This window comes from Panthera pardus, unplaced genomic scaffold, assembly GCF_024362965.1.
Source record: "Panthera pardus isolate Hobbes unplaced genomic scaffold, ASM2436296v1 HiC_scaffold_24, whole genome shotgun sequence".
Classification (NCBI taxonomy): Eukaryota; Metazoa; Chordata; class Mammalia; order Carnivora; family Felidae; genus Panthera; species Panthera pardus.
In genome coordinates, this window is record NW_026526810.1 from 57,023,906 (window position 1) to 57,043,514 (window position 19,609).

General features: G+C 36.1%; 1 protein-coding gene across 2 annotated transcripts in view; it reads right to left on the bottom strand.

Annotated features, from left to right (window-relative positions):
• Window positions 1-387: 387 nt before the first annotated feature.
• SPRED1 (sprouty related EVH1 domain containing 1) overlaps window positions 388-19,609 on the bottom strand; it is a 136,518-nt gene continuing 117,296 nt past the window's right edge. The window contains exons 6-7 of one of the 2 annotated variants that reach the window (XM_019442612.2): window positions 8,261-8,362; window positions 388-5,573 (exon numbers count right to left, since the gene is read on the bottom strand). In XM_019442612.2, coding sequence (XP_019298157.1) covers window positions 4,923-5,573; window positions 8,261-8,362 — 753 coding nt within the window. In that variant the 3' untranslated portion in view covers window positions 388-4,922. The remainder of the gene's footprint in view (window positions 5,574-8,260; window positions 8,363-19,609) is intronic. The other variant, XM_053889206.1, reaches the window with a different exon arrangement.

Below are 19,609 nucleotides of genomic sequence, written 5' to 3' on the forward strand. Positions count from 1 at the left end.
GATTAGTATTTTGTTTATATTACAAATGAAACTCTGAAACCGAGTAGGGCACACAATAAAGCAGTAGTAGTTTTGGGTTAAAAATTTCCCATATATCATTCTGAAATTATCATTTCATCCAGATTTAGTGGTAACATGTTCCCAAACCAATAAATATATTTGTATTTACTGTGTTTACCTATTTATAGGTAACAGACCATAACAAATCTGGATACAATCAAGGATGAATAAATGTCAATAAGATGAACTATATACATGAGTTTTCAGTTAAAAATAAACCTTAAAAATGATTTTTTTTAAAAAGCTCATTTCTATTGATTTCTCTTTGAGTAATTATGATCTCTTATGTGATACTTTGATATCCTCTGGAAGAGTAAGAAAAAGTCCTTTTGTATTTCATGATAGGTTTAATCAGGTAATTAAAACAAATTCTTATGATATCATCTGATATGTCCAATTACATGGGTATGATGTAACAAAAACAGTTACAAACTTATATATGCATATTTACATTATATATCCAAACTATCAAGCTAAGCAACTATATCTAAGGAGATACATTATGACAGGAGTTAAACAAGTTTTCATTGCTTATTAGAAAGAATGCAGTCAAGCTTTTAATGGAAGTAATATACAAGTGAGGCACTTTTGAGGTCAAGAATAGAAAGCAATGACACTACATACCGGCAATGTTCACAAAAATCTATGTGTATCGTTAATACAAAGGTTTTTCAACTAGATTATTCTTGAGAAGTTTCAAAACTAGCAACTTATGCAATTTAAGGAGCTTTCAGGAACAATGGCTAACATCAGTGTATCAAAGCATATGAAAGTTTTATAACCACCTGGCTGCTAGGCAAACAGTACCTTAATACCTTAAAGCCCTTTTTTGTTTGTTTTTTGTGGGTTTTTTTTTTTTTTTTTTTTTTGGTTTATATAAATCACCTCAGGTTGTGGTTTCTTACTGTTTTGACTCACTGCAAAACACCTGATGGTACTATTATTACCATGGTTTATAGACCAATTTTTTTTTAAGTGCAACAACAATGCAAGTTTCTAGTGCTTTCCTTTATCCTTAGAAATGTGAACCTGGAGGTCAAATTAAGAATGAGAATATTTAGTGAAGGATCTGCTTTCTAGGTAAATAAAGTTTTCAAAGTTACATGTAGAAAAATGTTACACTTGCCTAATATATCTTTGGGCTAAAATTAAAAACCCAAACTTATACATATATTCCAAAGTGTAATCACAAAGTCTAAGTAAATTTCAAAAAAAAGAAACAGCCTTTGAATTGCCCATCTAGAGGAAAGTACGTGTTTCCTGTACTTTGAAGACCTACACGGATATTAGAAAACATCTCTGTGGCATTCAATCAAGGGGTTGGAGAGAAAAAAGAAAAAGAAAGACTTACCCAACATATCAGATGGCACTATACACATGAGTTGAAAGTGCATTTATATTACTTCAAAAGTTCATTTTAGGCACTGCTGAATAACCAATGAAAATAGGTAGTTTCAAGTTTCCCCCCCTAAACTTTAACCCCTGTCCCAACATCATCCCAGAGACATACACACACTCTCTGAAGTTATCATGATGAAATACAGGTGACGTTATTTTCTTTAAAAAAACTCTCCCTGACTGGTAATGGGAGGAAAATTAGAATACCATTTTGGTAATGGCTTTTGCAAGTTAAAAGAATTGGTTTTGCAAATGCTTCGGCACATCCATTATGTTTGATTGCCAGTTCTGAATATCAGTAAATATTTTAAGACAGGTTATGTAAGAAAAAAGTGCTTAAAATCTTTCAGTGACCAACCAGACACATTAGAGGAAAGATTCAATTTACAGTTCCTTTGAGCTATTTCTTACTCTTGTTTTCTCCCTTTGGAGGTGGCCACTGCTTAAATAGCCCTTTTTTATTGGTAGTAGTGATGAAATGAACCCTGTCAGATCTTGATTGCCACCTCAGGTCTCTGGTCTATAAATCATCCAGTAGGTGGTGCTGAAGTCCCATACCTCCTATTTCTCCAAAAATCAAAGGATTCTCCTGTCAAGGCAGGAGAAAAATCATTTAAGAGTTATCAACTCTGAACACAACAAGCCATCAGACCAAAGTCTTTCTTATTATGCCATCCAGATGATTTCATTTTCAGTGTTTACTGTTACTTGAGTTGTTCTATGAAGCCATTTGCTTCTACTACCAGATTCAAAGAGAAAGGTTTCCGAGGAAAAGCCATTTGGCAGTACCAGGTCTGTAGGCAGAAGGAGAAGATGTTCCTGAACTTACCGATACACGTCAAGAATGAGAAACTCAGACTATCCTTTTTACCCCCCACATAATGAGAATTTACTCAAGAGAATATTCCCACATAGGGATTCAGATAGCACTATATTTCGTTAGTTTTCTGACCAGTTTGGAATCTGAGTGTGTTAACTATGAAAATCCAAGGGGAAATAAAAACCATTTCATCACCGTAGTTTTTAATGAAGAAACTTGTTTAAAATGGTAAAGGAAAAAATGGGAATGGGATGGCGAAATCTTAGCAGCAAAGTGGTTAAACAAGTTGAAAATATTAATGCACAGACATTAAAATATTAAAGCATATATGTTGCATATAAAATACAGTACAGAACCAGGAGTTGCACTATACTGATTAGTGCTTAACAGAAGAAATGATTAAAATTGTTCTTCCCAGAAGTATATACACAGTTCATTTCCACAGCATTTTCCTATATAGCCAGCAAGTTATTTTCTTCAGTTATTCACACCTTGCTCAAACCTGAATTATAAATTCAGCACTTACAAATATGAAAATTCATTCACAAGGAAAACGAGTATTTCCATTTCACCAATAAAAAGTAATTTTGAAAGTTAACAGTCTATTCTAGGAAACCAAGTTTAGCTGAAAACTTCAGGGATGAAGATCATCTGGTGTAGCAGTGTTCAAATATATAAACAGTAAAAATAAGTCTTAAAACGGCTGCTACAGTGTCATATTTTGGATTTAGTTCATCCAATTGATTTTTAGTACAAAACTAGAAATAACCTCTTCTTCATAACATCTATAGTTATCAATATATTTTTCTTCTTTTCAATGTGAAATAATACTTCAAGATGATCTATATACACAATGTTGTCAGTTCAAGCTGTCATATAAATATAAATGCTTTCTTAAAAAAAAGTATTTTACAGACAGATAGTGTTATATACATTGTTCAGTTTGATCTGGGGCAAAAGAAGAAAGTGAACACAAGCTTAAGTGTGATATGTAAAAAGAATGATACATAAATGACATTTTAAAACCTGCATAGAAATGAGCTTCAAATGGTAGTGTGATTTTAATTTCTATCACTTCTGAAACTTCAAGCCATTAAAAAAAAGGCACACTTCTCAACTCTATCCCTCTAAGGGAATGTTCTTAAAGAACCCTTTACTTTGTTAGAGTTTTAATGTAACACTTAAAAAGACCAAATAAACCCAAAAAAACAAACAAACAAAACAAAAAAAAACGAAATGAAACCAAACCAAACAAAAAAAACCCACCAAAAACAAAACCCAAAAAACCCAGACAAATTGACCCCAACCACTTTCAACAATTTGTTGGAACATTTATCCAACTACTTTGTAAATAAAACATCCAGTAATACAATGCTCTGCAAAAGAAATAAAATTATATGTACAAGATATTTCATTCACAATGTTGGATTAAATACTTTCCTGGGATAGTTCAGTATATACTTTAACATATAATAATTTTGCTTTTAGGCCAGTTTAAATAAAATAAAATGCAACTGGGAAAAGTTACTCTTACGCAAATAATAAGCAATGAGAATTAAGTTAAAAAATTAGTAACACAGCTGAACATATTCTAGTTTAGCAGAGTTAAGTGGAGATCTCAGGAGGAAACTTTTATATTAACTATCCAGTTACACTTTTTGCCTTGTAAAACATTTGTAAATGCAATATGATTTTTTGAAGGAGGAAAACTCTGAAAGAAAACAACTTGCTGGTTGAATACCACAACAAAACAAAACAATCCCAAAACTCACTTTTTTCTATAATGTTTACTCAGTCTCTTTTTATATAAAAATAAGTGTTACGTTCCCATCAGAACATTAGACAATTACATCTGTGCTTCAAAAAAAAATTGGTCACTCAAGCCTATTAGAATATTTTTAAAGATTTTAGATTACCAGAATGTACAGATATAACTCAATATAAACTGTAGCCAAGGGAAATGAGGATGAAAATATCAAATCATTCACATGGAATAAAAACGTTATTAACTAGATGAGTAAAATATTGAAAATATAATGGAATGTGACAGTAGATATATGTACATCTACTTCAGAACTAGGAAGGGGAAGAAAAGTTTAATATGTGATAATTCGTACCTTATATTTAGTTAAATATAAACATTTGTTATTTATACATAAAACTGCTTTCAAAAAACAACTAATAAATGATTTAGTTGTACTTGTTTTACTTCTTACAATTCCCAAGTGTTAACTTTTCTTAGATTGAAATCAACTGTCCCCTAGTGCATTTTTAGTTCATGTCTTAATGAATTCAAACCTTTAAAAGTCCCATCACCTAATGCATAAATATACAAAAATGCCAAAAATTAATCCCTTTTAGTTGGATACTTTATGCTCACTTTTTATACCCAATAACCAGAAATAGTTTCCTTTTGCAGATACTCTTTACAACCTGTAACAAAACATGCCATGCACTCAAGGGAAAAAGTTAGGCATGGCTAGCATTTGTGAAATGCCAAGAACTGACAAGTTCTGCTTCCTCCACGTGTGGCCCCAATGATTACCAGGCAAGATTTCATATTGCTTGCCAAAAGTTTCCATAAATCCAAGTTAGCTAATTCCTGGAAACAAAGATTTTAAGCTCATTTTGGCACTGGATCCTTTCATCCAGCAGCTTTATGTTTCCCGCCACAGCACCCACACGCCTCACCACAACGATGGCACATTCTCAAAGGGACATAGCAGCACATACATGGTACAATGAAAGACAAAGCTACTAGGGCTAACCATCGTAAGCAGAACTTGTCATCACTAGTGTCACATGAACAGGGATCAGAAAAATCTCCCTCTGAGTCTGACATACAATGATATAACATGCTCTCTGCACAGAGCATGCAACTAACTTGATATATGCATCTTTTAATAGGGTCTGGAGCATCCTGACATTTTCCCCTGCCATTTTCTTCATGATTAAACCTTTCCTGGCAGTATACGCAGCGGGAACGTTCACCATCTTCTTTTCTTCGTTTTGACTTCTTAAATTTTAATGAGGAAGGCTGTGCCTTAAATACCACAGAGTCTTTGAGTGAACTTAACTTAGTCTCATCCCCACAAGAGTACAGATAGTCTGATTTTTTACTGTCTGGTTTAGAAAATTGAATACTGGAATCAGTATCATCTCTCTCTAAGTCATTTTTCCACATGTCAGGATGTCTGTAGTCTGCATAACGACGTATTAAGATATCTCGAGGGTTTATCCTGACAATCTCATCCTCATCTTGAAAGCTGACATGTCGGATTGATTTCAAAGGGACCTAAAAAGGAAAGAGATGAAAACTGCAGTAATAACTGTGAAGGTTAATTTTATATGTCAATTTGGCTAGGCTGCGTGCCCAAATATTTGATCAAACATTATTTTGGATGTTTATGTTTCTTGGATGAGATTAATCTTTAAATTGGTGGACTATGAGGGAAACAGATTATCTTCCAGGGCATAGGCAGACCTCACCAATTAGCTGAAGGCCTTAATAGTATAAATGCTGACCACCGCCCCCTGCCTCGCCCCGCCCAAGCAAGATGGAATTCCCCTAGCAAAATTCTACCTTTAGATGGGGACTGCAACTCTTCCCTGGGTCTCAAGCCTGATAGCCTACCTGCATATTTTGCATATGTACCTCCACTATTGCATGAGCCAATTCCCTAAAATAAATCTCTCTGTGTGTACATAACACAACTAGTTGGTTCCGTTTCTCTGGAGAACCCTGACTCATATAAATTTTAGTACCAAGAATTGGAGTGTTGTTGTTAACAAATACCTAAAAATGTGGAAATGCCTTTGGAACTGGGTAATGGGTAAAGGCTAAAAGTTTTGAGGTGTATGTTACAAAAAGCCTTGAACAGACTGTTGGTTGAAATATGGCCGTCAAACATGCTTCTGGTGAAGGCTCAGACGGAAATGAAGAACACATTATTGGACACTGGGGAAAGGCGATCCATGTTACAAATTGGGTGAAGAATGTGGATGGATTGTACGTTAGTGTTTTGCGGAATATAGAACTTGTGAGTGATAGACTTGGGTATTTAGCAGAGATTCCTAAGCAAAGTGCTGAAGGTGCCTAGTTACTCCTTGCTGCTAACAGCAAAATGTAAGAGGAAAGGGATAAATTGAAATAGAAATTTTGAAGCAAAAAGAAGGCAGATCTTGAAGAGTCAGAAAATTCTCAGCCTATGGATAGTGCAAAAATTTAGAAAGCATGCAAAGGTATGCTGATCCATCACATAATAAAGAGATTATGGGTGTGATTGCCAAATCCAACCAACCACCTCAACTGAAATGCTGCCATGTTGGACTAAAGGGAAGAGAGGTAGGATGAAATGAAGAAAGGCTACTGGACATCAAGGATTTACAGGATTGGCAAATACAGCTGTCTAACTGAAAACATGTGTTATCCTTTAAAAAAAGGGAAGAACGACCCCAAAGGTAAGTCTCTCTCCTCAATTCCATATGGCAAAGCCAATTCCTCAGTTGCAGTGGGCCAGGAAACCTAGAGCCTTTGGTATGAGTTTATCACACACTGCCAAGGAGATGGGGTCACCACTGTGGTAGGCACATAGGTCAAAGCATTGAGCCAAAGCCTAAGAGGATTATTTTGACACCTTAAAATCTCACAGAATTTGCCCTGCCAGGTTTTAGACTTGCTTAGGACTCATGACTGCTTTCTTCTTTCTAAAATTTACCACTTTTCAAAAGAAGTATCTATTGTATGCCTTTTCCATCATGGTATTTTGGAAGCAGGTAATTTGTGTCTTGTTTTACAGGTGTCTTGTTTTACAGGTAGAGAGGAATTCTGCCTTAGGACAAATCATACCTTGAGTCTCACCCACACTTGACTTAGACAAGATCTAGGATTTAGAATTGACGCTACAAGGGGTTCAGACTTTTGGGCTGTTGTAATGGGATGAATGTGAGGAACCAGAGTGTGCAATGTTATGGGCTACTTGTGCACTCTCAAAATTCATATGCCGAGACCTCAACCCCCAGTACTTCACAATGTGACTACATTTGGATGCAGGGCCTTTAAAAGGTGATTACATTAAAATAGATCCTTAATTAAGGTGGGTCTTAATCCAATCTGACTGGTATCCTTCTAAGAAAGGAAATTTGGACATACAGGGAGAGGAGGCACCAGAGATGTGTGGGTGTACAAAAGACCATGTGAGGACACAGCCAAAAGGTACAGAAAGAGAAGGCTGGGAAGAAACCAAATGTGCCAACATCTTCATTTTGGACTTCCAGTTTCCAGAACTATGAGAAAATCAGTATTTGTTTTTCAAGCCACTCAGTCAATTTTGTTATGATAGCCCTAGCAAACGAATACAAAGACATACATGTATATAGCTTGGTTATACGAGTCACTTGAAACACAGGACACCCACACCTACTTATTCTCACTCTCTCCTCCTCCTTTCTGGGTAGATTATCTTCCTGAGGCCAGGGAGCAGGTTAAATCTTTCTGGGGATAAATCAAATGGTGTCTAAATCAAAATGACCTTTTCCTTTACCTATACAAGTGGGCTTCTAGTAGTCACATTTGTTTCTCCTATGCCTATGCCCAGTCCCTGGACACAGTGACCATCTACAGGTAAGCACCTGACTCAGGTTGAGACAAACTTCCATTCTCAAGATATTTCGAACCGGGGCTAAAAAACCCTCCAGGTCTGGGCTAACGGTGGAATGATGGATACAGTCCATTAAATTAACAATACACAATTTCTCTTGGCTTTATCCAGTGATAAATACACAGTGGCAATTCCTAGAGTCAAACCAGAAATTTGGATGGAATTTAAGTAATAGTGTTCTATAAACATGCATGTAGCAAATTAACACACAAAAGATTTTCTAGTATAATTCAGCTACATGGAGAATTAAAAGGACTAAAAAATTTCACTTATGTGTTAATTAGTTGTATCCCACAATAGGAGATAAGCTAAGATTACTTACCCTATTTTGGGACTTTAGGCTTCCACATTCCTTGGATATTTGCCGTTGTACATATTCTATACTTCTGCCCTGAATGTCTAGGCCCGGATGACTGAATGTTATCTAAAATATAAACAATTTCTACTTAAGTGACCAGAGAATGTATTTCTTATTTTTAATAAAACCATACAGTGTGTATTCCAAAGTTTCATAACCTATTAGCAGTGAAGCTTTTCAAAATGGTTGTAATAAAGAGCATTATTTGAATCATCCTATTGATTATTTGAACTTAGGTCTTTCCTTATACATTTAAATTTTAATTTCAAAAGTAACACGAACTTCTGGTTTCTGGTTCTACATGTGAGGAACTTAGTAAACGCCACTCTGTTCTAACAAGTAAGCAACTGAATAGAAAAAATAGCACCAATTCGTCTCAGATCTGTAAGAGAGAGGAGGACACGGTACAAACCACCGCCCCCAATACTGGAGAGATGGGAAAATAATGGGAGTCACAGCTCACCAGAACAAACTCATGAGCAGAATTGCTGCAGAAATGAGTGCTGAGGTGGACCTGCTCATAGTGAAGCCCCACACTTTTGGGAGTTTACCTCCCGGAGCTCAGCCAGTAAATATCAGAAAAATCCCTGCATGCTTCCAGCAGGTGGAGGGGGAAAGGAACCACTTCTGAACTATGCCAGAAAACTCCCAAGGTCTGCCCTCAGGAGAAACTAGTTAACCAGAGCCTGACCTACTGGGATATTATCAAAGCATATCTGACCTAGGAGAGGGGAAATAGCCAACTCTAGTCAACTCTAACCATCTAACCCAACTAAGAAGTTAGAAAAAACTGACAAATACTGGTGGAGTTCACAGACCAGAAGCATAGGCTCATTTTAAAAGACTGAGACCTATTCATAGGACTACAGAATGCTCCCCGTCCCCCCATACCTCACAACCACATACTAAAGACCTATTTACAGCAGTTCCTTTTCCCCAGTACATCATGTCCAGCTATTAGCTATAAAGAACAAAATTACCAAACATACTGAAAGACAAAAACAATCTGAAGAGATAGAACAAGCACCAGAACAAGACACAGCAGGGATTTGGAATTAGAAGACTAGGAATTTAAAACAACTATGAATAATATGCTAAAAGCTCTAATGGATAGCACGCAAGAACAAATGAGCAATACAAGCAAAGAGATAGAAATCTTAATAAGGAACCAAAAAGAAATGCTAGAGATCACAAACACTAAGAGAAATGAAGAATGCCTTTGCGGGACTTATTAGACTGGACAGGATTGAAGAAAGAATCTCTGAGCTATTTGAAATAGTAATGACTGAGAATTTACCCATATTCATGTTAGACACCAAACCACAGACCCAGGAAACTCTGAAAATACCAAGCAGGATAAATGCCACGCCCTCTCCCCCACTACACCTAACCATACCATTTTCAAACTATAAAAACTCAAAGATAAGAAAAAGTCCTGAAAAATGACCAAAGGAAAAATTCCTGACTTACAGAGGGACAAAGAATCACATCTGCCCTCTTCTTCGAAATCATGCAAGCAAGAAGGCAATGGAGTCAAAGATTTAAAGTGGTGAAAGAAACAACCTGCCAACCTAGAATGCTGTACCCTACAAAAAACCAAAATCCTTCAAAAGAGATAAAGACTTTCTCAGGCAAACAAAAACTGAAGAAATTTGTTGCCAGTAGACTTGCCTTACAAGGAATGTTATGAGGTTCTTTAGAGAGAAGGGAAATAATACAGATCAGAAACTCAGATCTACGTAAGAATAAAGGAATACTGAAGAAGGAATAGGTGAAAATAAAATAAAGTTTTAATTTTTCTTATTCTTAATTGAGCTAACAGAGAACAGTTGTTTAAAAATGGTAACAATGGGGGCACCTGGGTGGCTCAGTCGGTTAAGCGGCCGACTTTGGCTCAGGTCATGATCTCGCGGTCCGTGAGGTCAAGCCCTGTGTTGGGCTCTGTGCTGACAGCTCAGAGCCTGGAGCCTGTTTCAGATTCTGTGTCTCCCTCTCTCTGACCCTCCCCGTTCATGCTCTGTCTCTCTCTGTCTCAAAAATAAATAAACATTAAAAAAAATTTTTTTTTAATTAAAAAAAATAAAAATGGTAACAATGTATTCAATCATGTATGATTATGTGTGTGTGTGTGTATATATATATATATATTTACATATATAAAGGGAAATGAATGGCAATGATACAAGAGATGGGAAGGAGGAATTGGGATTATTTTGTTATTATAAGGTAATTGCAAGATCTGTAATTTAGTGTTCTTTGAAAATGGACTCAGGTTAGTTGTAAAGGTATAATGCAAATCTCAGGATAACTACAAAAAAAAAGATAAAACAGACAAACAAATGTCACTTATATGCCAAAAAGGAGAGAAAACGAAACCATATAAAATGTTGAATTAAACCACAAAGACAGAAAATAAATGAAAGACAAAAACAGAAACAGAGAAAAAGGGCAACAAATAGAAAACTATAAAAAATATGGTAGAGGGGTGCCTGGGTGGCTTGGTCGGTTAAGCGTCCGACTTCGGCTCAGGTCACGATCTCACGGTCCGTGAGTTCGAGCCCCGCATCAGGCTCTGTGCTGACAGCTCAGAGCCTGGAGCCTGCTTCGGATTCTGTGTCTCCCTCTCTCTGCCCCTCCCCTGTTCATGCTCTGTCTCTCTCTGTCTCAAAAATAAATAAATGTTAAAAAAAAAAAATTTAAAAAAATATGGTAGATATTAATTCTGCTGTATCAATAATCACTTTGAATGTTAATGCCCTAAACGCACCAATTAAACAACAGAGACTGTCAGAGAAAATAAAAAAGACCCAACTATGTGTTGTCTATAAGAAACGTACTTACAGAGTAAAGGTAAAGAGATGGAGAAAAATATACTATGCTAACACTAATCAAAAGAAAGCCTATTTAATTAATTTCAGACACAGCTGACCTCAAAGCAAGAAAAGTTGGTGGTGATAAAGAAGGGCATTACATAATGATAGAAGATTAATTTTCTAAGAAGACCTAGCAATCCTTAATGTGTACGTGCTTAAGAACAGAGCATTATATTACACAAGACAAAAACTGACAGAACTGCAAGGAGAAAGAGACATACTTATTATCACAGCTGGAGACTTTAACACCCCTCTGTCAGAAATGGACAGATCCAATAGGCAGAAAATCAGTAAGGACCTGGTTGAACTCCACACCATCAATCATATGAATATAAGTGACATCTACAGACTATTTAACAACAGCAAAATATTTTCTCAAGTTCACATGAACATTAACCAATACAGACCACATTCTGGGCCACAAAGCAGACTTCAATAAATTTAAAAGAATACAAATTATATAATGTCTGCTCTCAGACCACAAAAGAAATAAATTAGATATCAATAATAGAAGGATAAGTGAAAAATCTCCAAATATGTGGAGATTTAACAAAACAACACTTCCAAATTAACACAGATCAAAGAAGTTTTTAAAAATTAAATATTTTGAACAAAATGGAAATGAAAATTGTGGAATAGAGTGAAGGTTGTGCTTAGAGGGAAATTTACAGCATCAAATGCGTATATTAGAAAAGAAAGATCTAAAATCAATAATCTACGTTTCCACCTTAGAAAACTAGAAAAAGATTAAATCCAAACCTAGAGTTTCTAGCTAATGCAATAAGAAAAGAAAAAGAATTAAAAGGTATACAGACTGAGAAGGAAGAAATAAAACTGTCCTTGTTCACAGAAGGTATAATCATGTATGCAGAAAATCTGAAAGAATTGATAAAATAACTCCCAGAACTAAACTAATAAGCAATTATAGCAAGGTTGCAGGATACAAAATTTATACATAAAAGCCAATCACTTTCCCATATATGAACAATAAACACATGTGGAGTTTGACATTAAAAATGCAGTACCATTCATATTAGCACTCCCCAAAATGAAAATCTTAGGTATAAATCTAACAAAATATGTATAAGATCTGTTATGAGGAAACTATAAAACACTGATGAACAAAATCAATAATAAATGTAGAGATATCCACATTCATGGATTGGAAGACTCAATACTGTCAAGATATCAGTTCTTCTCAAATTAGTCTACAGATTCAATGCAATCCCAATTAAAACACCAGCAAGTTATTTTGTGGATACAGACAACTGATTCAAAGTTTACAGAAAGAGCCAAAAGACCCAGAAGAGCCAACACAATATTGAAGGAGAAAAAAGCTGGAGGACTGACATTACCTGACTTCAAGGTTACATTAATTAAGACAGTGTGGAATTGACAAAAGAATAGATCAGTGATACATTACAGATGACTTTGGTAAATGGCAAGGACTTTAAAATACAACACCAAAGGCACAATCCATGAAAGAAAGAACTGACAAGCTGGACTTCATTAAAATTAAAACCTTCTGCTGTGCAAGATACAGTGTCAAAAGAATGAGAAGGCAAGTCATACACTGGGAGAGAATATTTATAAAAGATATCTGATAAAGGAACGTTATCCAAAATATACAAAGAAGTCTTAAAAACCAACAATAAAGGGGTGCCTGGGTGGCTCAGTTGGTTGAGCGTCTGACTTCGGGTCAGGTCATGATCTCATGGTTCGGGAGTTCAAGCCCTGTGTCGGACTCTATGCTGACAGCTCAGAGCCTGGAGCGTGCTTCAGATTCTGTGTCCCCCTCTCTCCGCCCCACCCCTGTTTGTGCTCTGTCTCTCTCTGTCTTTCAAAAATGAATAAACATAAAAAAAATTTTTAAATAAGACCAACAATAAAAATTCTCAAAAACCAATAATAATGAAACAACCCAATTTAAAAAATGAGCCAAAGATCTCAATATATTCACCATGGAAAATACACAAATGGAAAAACAGCAAATGAAAAGATGCTACATACCGTAAGTCATTAAGGAAATGCAAATAAAAACAAGGAGATACCACTACACAAGTAGTAGAATGGCTAATATCGAGAACACTGACAACACTAAATCCTGGGGAGGATAGGATGCAGAGCAACAGGGAATCCTTATTGACTGCTGGTGGGAATTAAAAATGGTGCAGCAAGTGTAAGGCCAGATTCTATAATATGGGAAATTCACCCTGTGAAGCCTATTGGGTGACACCCAAATGGACAAACGGTGTACCACTATACAAATGCAAGTGCACATTATTCCTCTTAAGAAACTTCCAGATTTATTAAATGCATAGCTAGTATCTGTGTAGCTTTGAAGAAGAATACCCATACCATTCTAGTTCCTAATAAACTAAGTTCACTTATTTTGACATCAGCAAATTTATAATTAAATATCTAGTTATACAAAGTCATTAAACATCATCCTTTTTTTCTCTAGGTCACATCAATCTTAGATATAAGGAAAAGTTGCAAAGCAGCTAGAATTCAGACCCTAATAGTCTGGTTCCAGAAGCCATGTTAACACTCAAAATCCCCAGGCTAAGAGTTGCCTGCCAACTGTTGTTTACTTCCCTCTCTTCAGTTATCTAGCACCATTTTGTACTTTTCTAAGTGGCGACTACATTCTTTAACCACTCCACCACTATCATCATTGCATTTTGGGAGAAGGGTTCGGTTCTTTTCCCTCCCATTAGTCAAAAGAGTTCCCTCAGCCAAAAAAGATAGGCCAAATAAATTCCCAGGGTCTCGGATGATGAATATCAGTCTCTTGTAACTTTGTGCTACATTCACTAAATTTTTTCTCACTGTTCAACTATACGAAATCACTGGTCTAGTTCAGGATGTACATACATCCATTCTCTCTTCCACTGGTAAGTTTTTCTACCCATCACTCAAGATGTTGGAAGTATTTTGTATTTAAAAGTGTTAAATTGGATCTCTCCAATCCTGCTTCCTAGGATGCCTAGATGATGAGGAGGAAATATAACTCTGGACTGATGGTTCTGATTCCAAAAATCCCTGGAAAAGCTATGCAAATTGTTTTCAGCCTCTATTTTTGCCTCTTTTTAATAAAACTGGCTTAAAATTACTTTTTCCCTTCTTGTACCAATATTTTAATAACATTTTTTGTGCATTTCTTCTAAAATTTCATAGTAAACTTAGAAAAAAAACATGTATATAAACTATAATGTCTATCCCCCTAATGAGGCAGCTTGCTGTAGTGACTGTTGTGAAGATTAATGAGTTATATAAGTGCTTTAAACAGTACTCAGCATATAGTAGGGGCAAGCTATGATAAGGATTAACAAGCCATACTTATTAGATGTAATGTAACATAAAGCTGCCTACTTATTATAAATGAAATATTTCCAACTTGAGCTAGAATAAAAAGGAAGAGGAGACGAGAAGATGGCAGAAGGAGGAAAAACACCATTTGTAAATAACCTCAGAATTCTAATAATTTAACAAATATTAACGTGGTGACTTTGTTCAGGTACTTAATGATTCTATGCATGAATTCCTTCACTGATAACATCTTTATTTATTTACTTATTTATTTACTGCTCAAATGAGATATTGGAATCAAAAGACTTAGCAAAGCATCAAAAGAATATAAAATCTCAAGTCTTCTTGATTTCCTAAGACAATTACAAAGGCCAGATAAAATTATTAAACATGAAAAACATGTAACACTTTAACAGGTAATCCGAAATACTAGAATGAAAGTCACCTTCCAAAGTAAAAGCAAAATGATTCTCAGAAATTTGAGTATTGCTTTCAGTAATGATTTTATTTATGAAAAACACCAGGCAGAAATACTAAAAGGTTTTAAAAAAAAAGAGTAAGAAATACTAACAGGTTTCATTATCCTACTTCATATACCATGATATTAGAGGAGAAAAAATGGAGAGTATCAGTATACACTGCAGTTGTAGGTACTGGGGAAACAGAGATAATCACGTGTTTGACAGAACAAATTAAGACAAACACTATCAAAGAAACAAGAATCTTCTCTTCTGAGATGGAAAAAAAAAAACACCTAAGCAAGAGATGACAAAACCCTTGTGTTTGAAAAAATGGCCACCATGAAAGGGAAAGAAAGGAGTTATAAAATCTGAGCTGAGTGGGGAAAGTAAAACTTCAGTTACACAGGAAATATTTAAAATCCATGTTGTTACTGTGACTTGCTGAGAACAATTTTGAGTGACCCACAGTCCCTGGAGAATTAAGAAATTATAATCTTTAATTACTGTAGCCATGGAACCTTCCTTTCTTTCCCACTGGGACTGTTAACAGCATTAAAGTTTGCTAGTATTTCACCTTTATCTTAGAGAGTCCGTTATTGAGATCACAAATAAGCCAAATGTTTACAGAGAGCTTAATTCACTCAGAACAAAATGAATTAACAGGTTTATGGTGCTATCTCTGGAATTAGGTTTGTCCTTAAACCAGATCAACACAACAACCCACCAGTCAGACTTATTAGCATACCCTTCTCTCCAAAAGACAATACACATGCTCAAGAGCATATCTTTGTGTGTGCGTATGTGTGCACATACACCTGAGAACTGGCCAAGTACTGGTCCTAATCTGAGGCAAAGGCTGAAATATTGAAATGTTCTGATCTGATCTTCTGCTGGGTCTCCTCAGCTCTCTACTTGAGGAAAACATGTCATCCTTTTCAAGGAACTCAAGATTCCAGAGGTCAGATTCCATGCCAGTTAGACTTGATGGTCTGTTTAGCATAAATAAACAACAAAACAACATGCAGTAACTATTCCCTCAGTTACATCTATTCCACATTAAAAACGAGCGGTAGGAGCAAAATTAGAAACAGTATCTTACCATTTTCCTTTTTTTTTTTAACCTTTATTTATTTTTGAGACATAAAGAGACAGAGCATGAGCGGGGGAGGGGCAGAGAGAGAGGGAGACAGAATCTGAAGCAGGCTCCAGGCTCTGAGCTGTCAGCACAGAGCCCGATGCGGGGCTCGAACCCACGAACTGCAAGATCATGACCTGAGGCGAAGTCAGACGCTTAACCAATTGAGCCACTCAGGCACCCCTTACCATTATATTTTCTTAATTTTTATGTTTACACTATTTCAAATCACCATGTTTAGAAAAGTTTTTTTCATTGTTCTTGACTTAGTTTATTCCTCTCATCTCTATACTTTTAAGATTTGAGCCCTTTTAAATGATTTTAGTTCTTGTTTTACTGTTTTCCTTTTTATGCTGCTTTTAACTTTTACACTTTTAATTTCCTAATCCACACAAATTTTGGAAATCTGTCTTCGTACTCCATCTATTCTTCACTGGTTAAGAAATATTTACCATAATTTTAGCCTCAATTTCTCAGTTTCTGGTTCAAATTTCATCTTAAAATTTTAATTTTAATCACCTTTTAAAATAATGCTTTTATTTACTTCTCCTTGACTTTATTTTACTACTTAATTTAGCTGTCAGGACAAGACATGTCTTTTACCACCACTAAATAATCATGACAGTTTACTTAATCATGATATACATCACTCAGAATATAAGAGCCTACATGTCCTAACATACAACCCCTACATGAGGCAAATCATCCACTCTGTGTCCTCTTACAGGAGTGGGCTGTGGTACTACACTGGTGATGACAGAGGTAATCACCCCAGTCTTCTCTATCTCAGATAATGGCATCATCTCTCACTCAACTACTTGCACCTCAAACTCAGAAGGCATTCTTGACTCTAATCTATTACCAAGTCTTTTTTGGCTCTTCCTCCAGAATTTGCACTTACCTAACCATTTCTCGTCATTTCTATTTCGTCCAAATCACCAAAATCTTTTAACTGGATGAAAACAATAACCTTCAAAATTGGTCTTAATTCCACTCATGACCACATTCCAACTGTCCATTCTCCACATAGAAGCCATAATGTTTCCAAAATGAAACGAGATCTTTATTAGAGATTAAAAGCCTTCCAACTGCTTGTCATTGAAACTAGAACAAAATTCCAACTCCTCCCAATAGCCTACACTATCCAAACCCTGCCAAGTTCTCTAACTGTAATTTGTAGTGTATTACCACTTTTACTCACTGAACTAAGCTATATCAGCCTGTTTCTCTGAAATACCAAGCTGCTGCTTGGATATCCAGCCCCTCACCCCTGGATTTTCATATGACTGTTATGTTCTATTTTGATATTATTCATATCTCCATACAAAGAGCTGCCCAGAGGATTTTCCCAATCATCTTACAGATCTGCAGAAGTCCTCCTCTGTATTCCTACTATTCTATTTCCCATTACTTTCCCATTACTTTGTTTCACAGCACTATTAATACCTGAAATATTACCGGTTTAACTTATTTACTGTCTATCTCCCTCACTAGCATTTATATCCTTCATGAGGCTACAGTTCATATCGTTCTTGTTCACAGCTATTCTCAGGGCTTAGAATAGGGCCTGGCACATCATAGGTGCTCTAACATTTATCACATGCATATATGTCACATACATATCAATGTATATATGAGGGAATTATCTTCCTTAACTCTTAGAATAACACTATGGAAATAAGTTTTATTTTTGTTGATATTTATATCTGAGGAAACAGGAAGATGGAGAACTTGAGTAGTTTTGTAACTGTAAGTAAAGTAAAAGGCCAGAATTTAAAACTAGATCTGCCTGTGCCTAAAGCCCAAGATCTTATCCATTGTTGTAGAAATTTCTATCCAACTTTTCCCCAATGCCCAGTGTGGTTCCATTAAGCAAAGAGACCTTTTGGAAAGTGGCAAAATAACAAGTTTAGGCAGGAAATGTAAACTCACAACTTAAAATTTACACGAGGCAGAAAGAAACATCTCATTCCTCAAAAGGTTGCCATGATTAGTATTCAGTCTCCTCCCAAACAGCCATAATTATGGTTAAACCGGGATCTGGCATATGCCTCAAAGGGAAGCCATAAGTTTATATGATAGGCTAGAACAAGAACTCTGTCCAAAAGTGGCAGTGTTAGATGGAGTGTGCACCATTTTATCTCCTCTCTACCTAATCTGGCTGCCCATCCTGTAACCTTGGAATGGAGAGCTATATAGAATGTATAAACCTGCCCTAAGCCAAGCCAATTGGCTTCCTTCTTGTAAGAATATGGAATTGGTTAGGGACATAGGAATGCCACGTAGTCTAAAGGGCTGAGCCTGACATTGATAGTCATAATATACTACTAATCAACGAGGAAACCAATAGTCTAGACCATTGTGCAAAAGAATGAAACAAATATATAAAGAGAAACATAGATAAATGGTTATGTGGAGTATGTGTGAATAGGGTACAGGGGCAGCAGGAGTGGGGAAAGAGAGAAGCTACTTAATGCCTAGCATCTCAAAAGTCTTACCCTGTACTTATTCTTAAAAGGAATTCTGAGAAATGCCACTGAGTCATTAAAATAAAGTCCTCTTTCCTTAAATTAGTGCGAATGGATTTGTTCCTTGCAAAACCAATGATCCCAAATTAATCAAGGTCCCAATACTGGGTGTTAAGACTAGGAATAAACTGAGTCAAATATCATTTGCTTCCAAGGTGATGCTGTTAGCATTTATTCATTCTTTTATTCAACAAATGTTAACTAGATGCTCATTCTATTAAGAAACTTCTAGGTTCCTGAACATATTGTGGAACAAACAAAAAGTTACAAATAGAAAAATTAAATATATAAAGTCAGGAAGTGATAAGTGTCATGAAAAATAAAGCAGAGTAAGGGTATAGTGATAGAAAAGTTGCTATTTGGGGGCATCTGGGTGGCTCAGTCGGTTAAGTGTCCGACTCTCGATTTTGGCTCAGGTCATGATCCTAGGGTCGTGGGATCATGCTCCATGACAGCTCCACAATCAGCACAGAGCCTGCTTAAGATTCTCCCCCTCGGGGTGCCTGGGTGGCTCAGTCAGTTGAACGTCCAACTTCGGCTCAGGTCATGATCTCACGGTCCGTGAGTTCGAGCCCCGTGTCGGGTTCTGTGCTGACAGCTCAGAGCCTGGAGCCTGTTTCAGATTCTGTGTCTCCCTCTCTCTCTGACCCTCCCCCGTTCATGCTCTGTCTCTCTCTGTCTCAAAAATGAATAAAACGTTAAAAAAAATAAAAAAAAAAAAAGATTCTCCCCCTCAAAACAAAGCAAAACAAAACAAAACAGATTGCTATTTTATTTATTTAGAGCACCCAGGGAAGGGTTCACAAAAGAGGTGACAACGTGAGGAGCAAACTCTGAAGATCTAGGGGAAAAGTGTTCTAGACAAATAGAAGAGCAAATGAAATGCAAATTTCTTCCTGAACAAGCTGCAGATTTGAGATCCTCAGGTTACAATGGAATTCTTAAATGAGAATCAGGGTAGGCTTCAGGCATTGCCACTATGCCACTGGTTACTAATACATCTT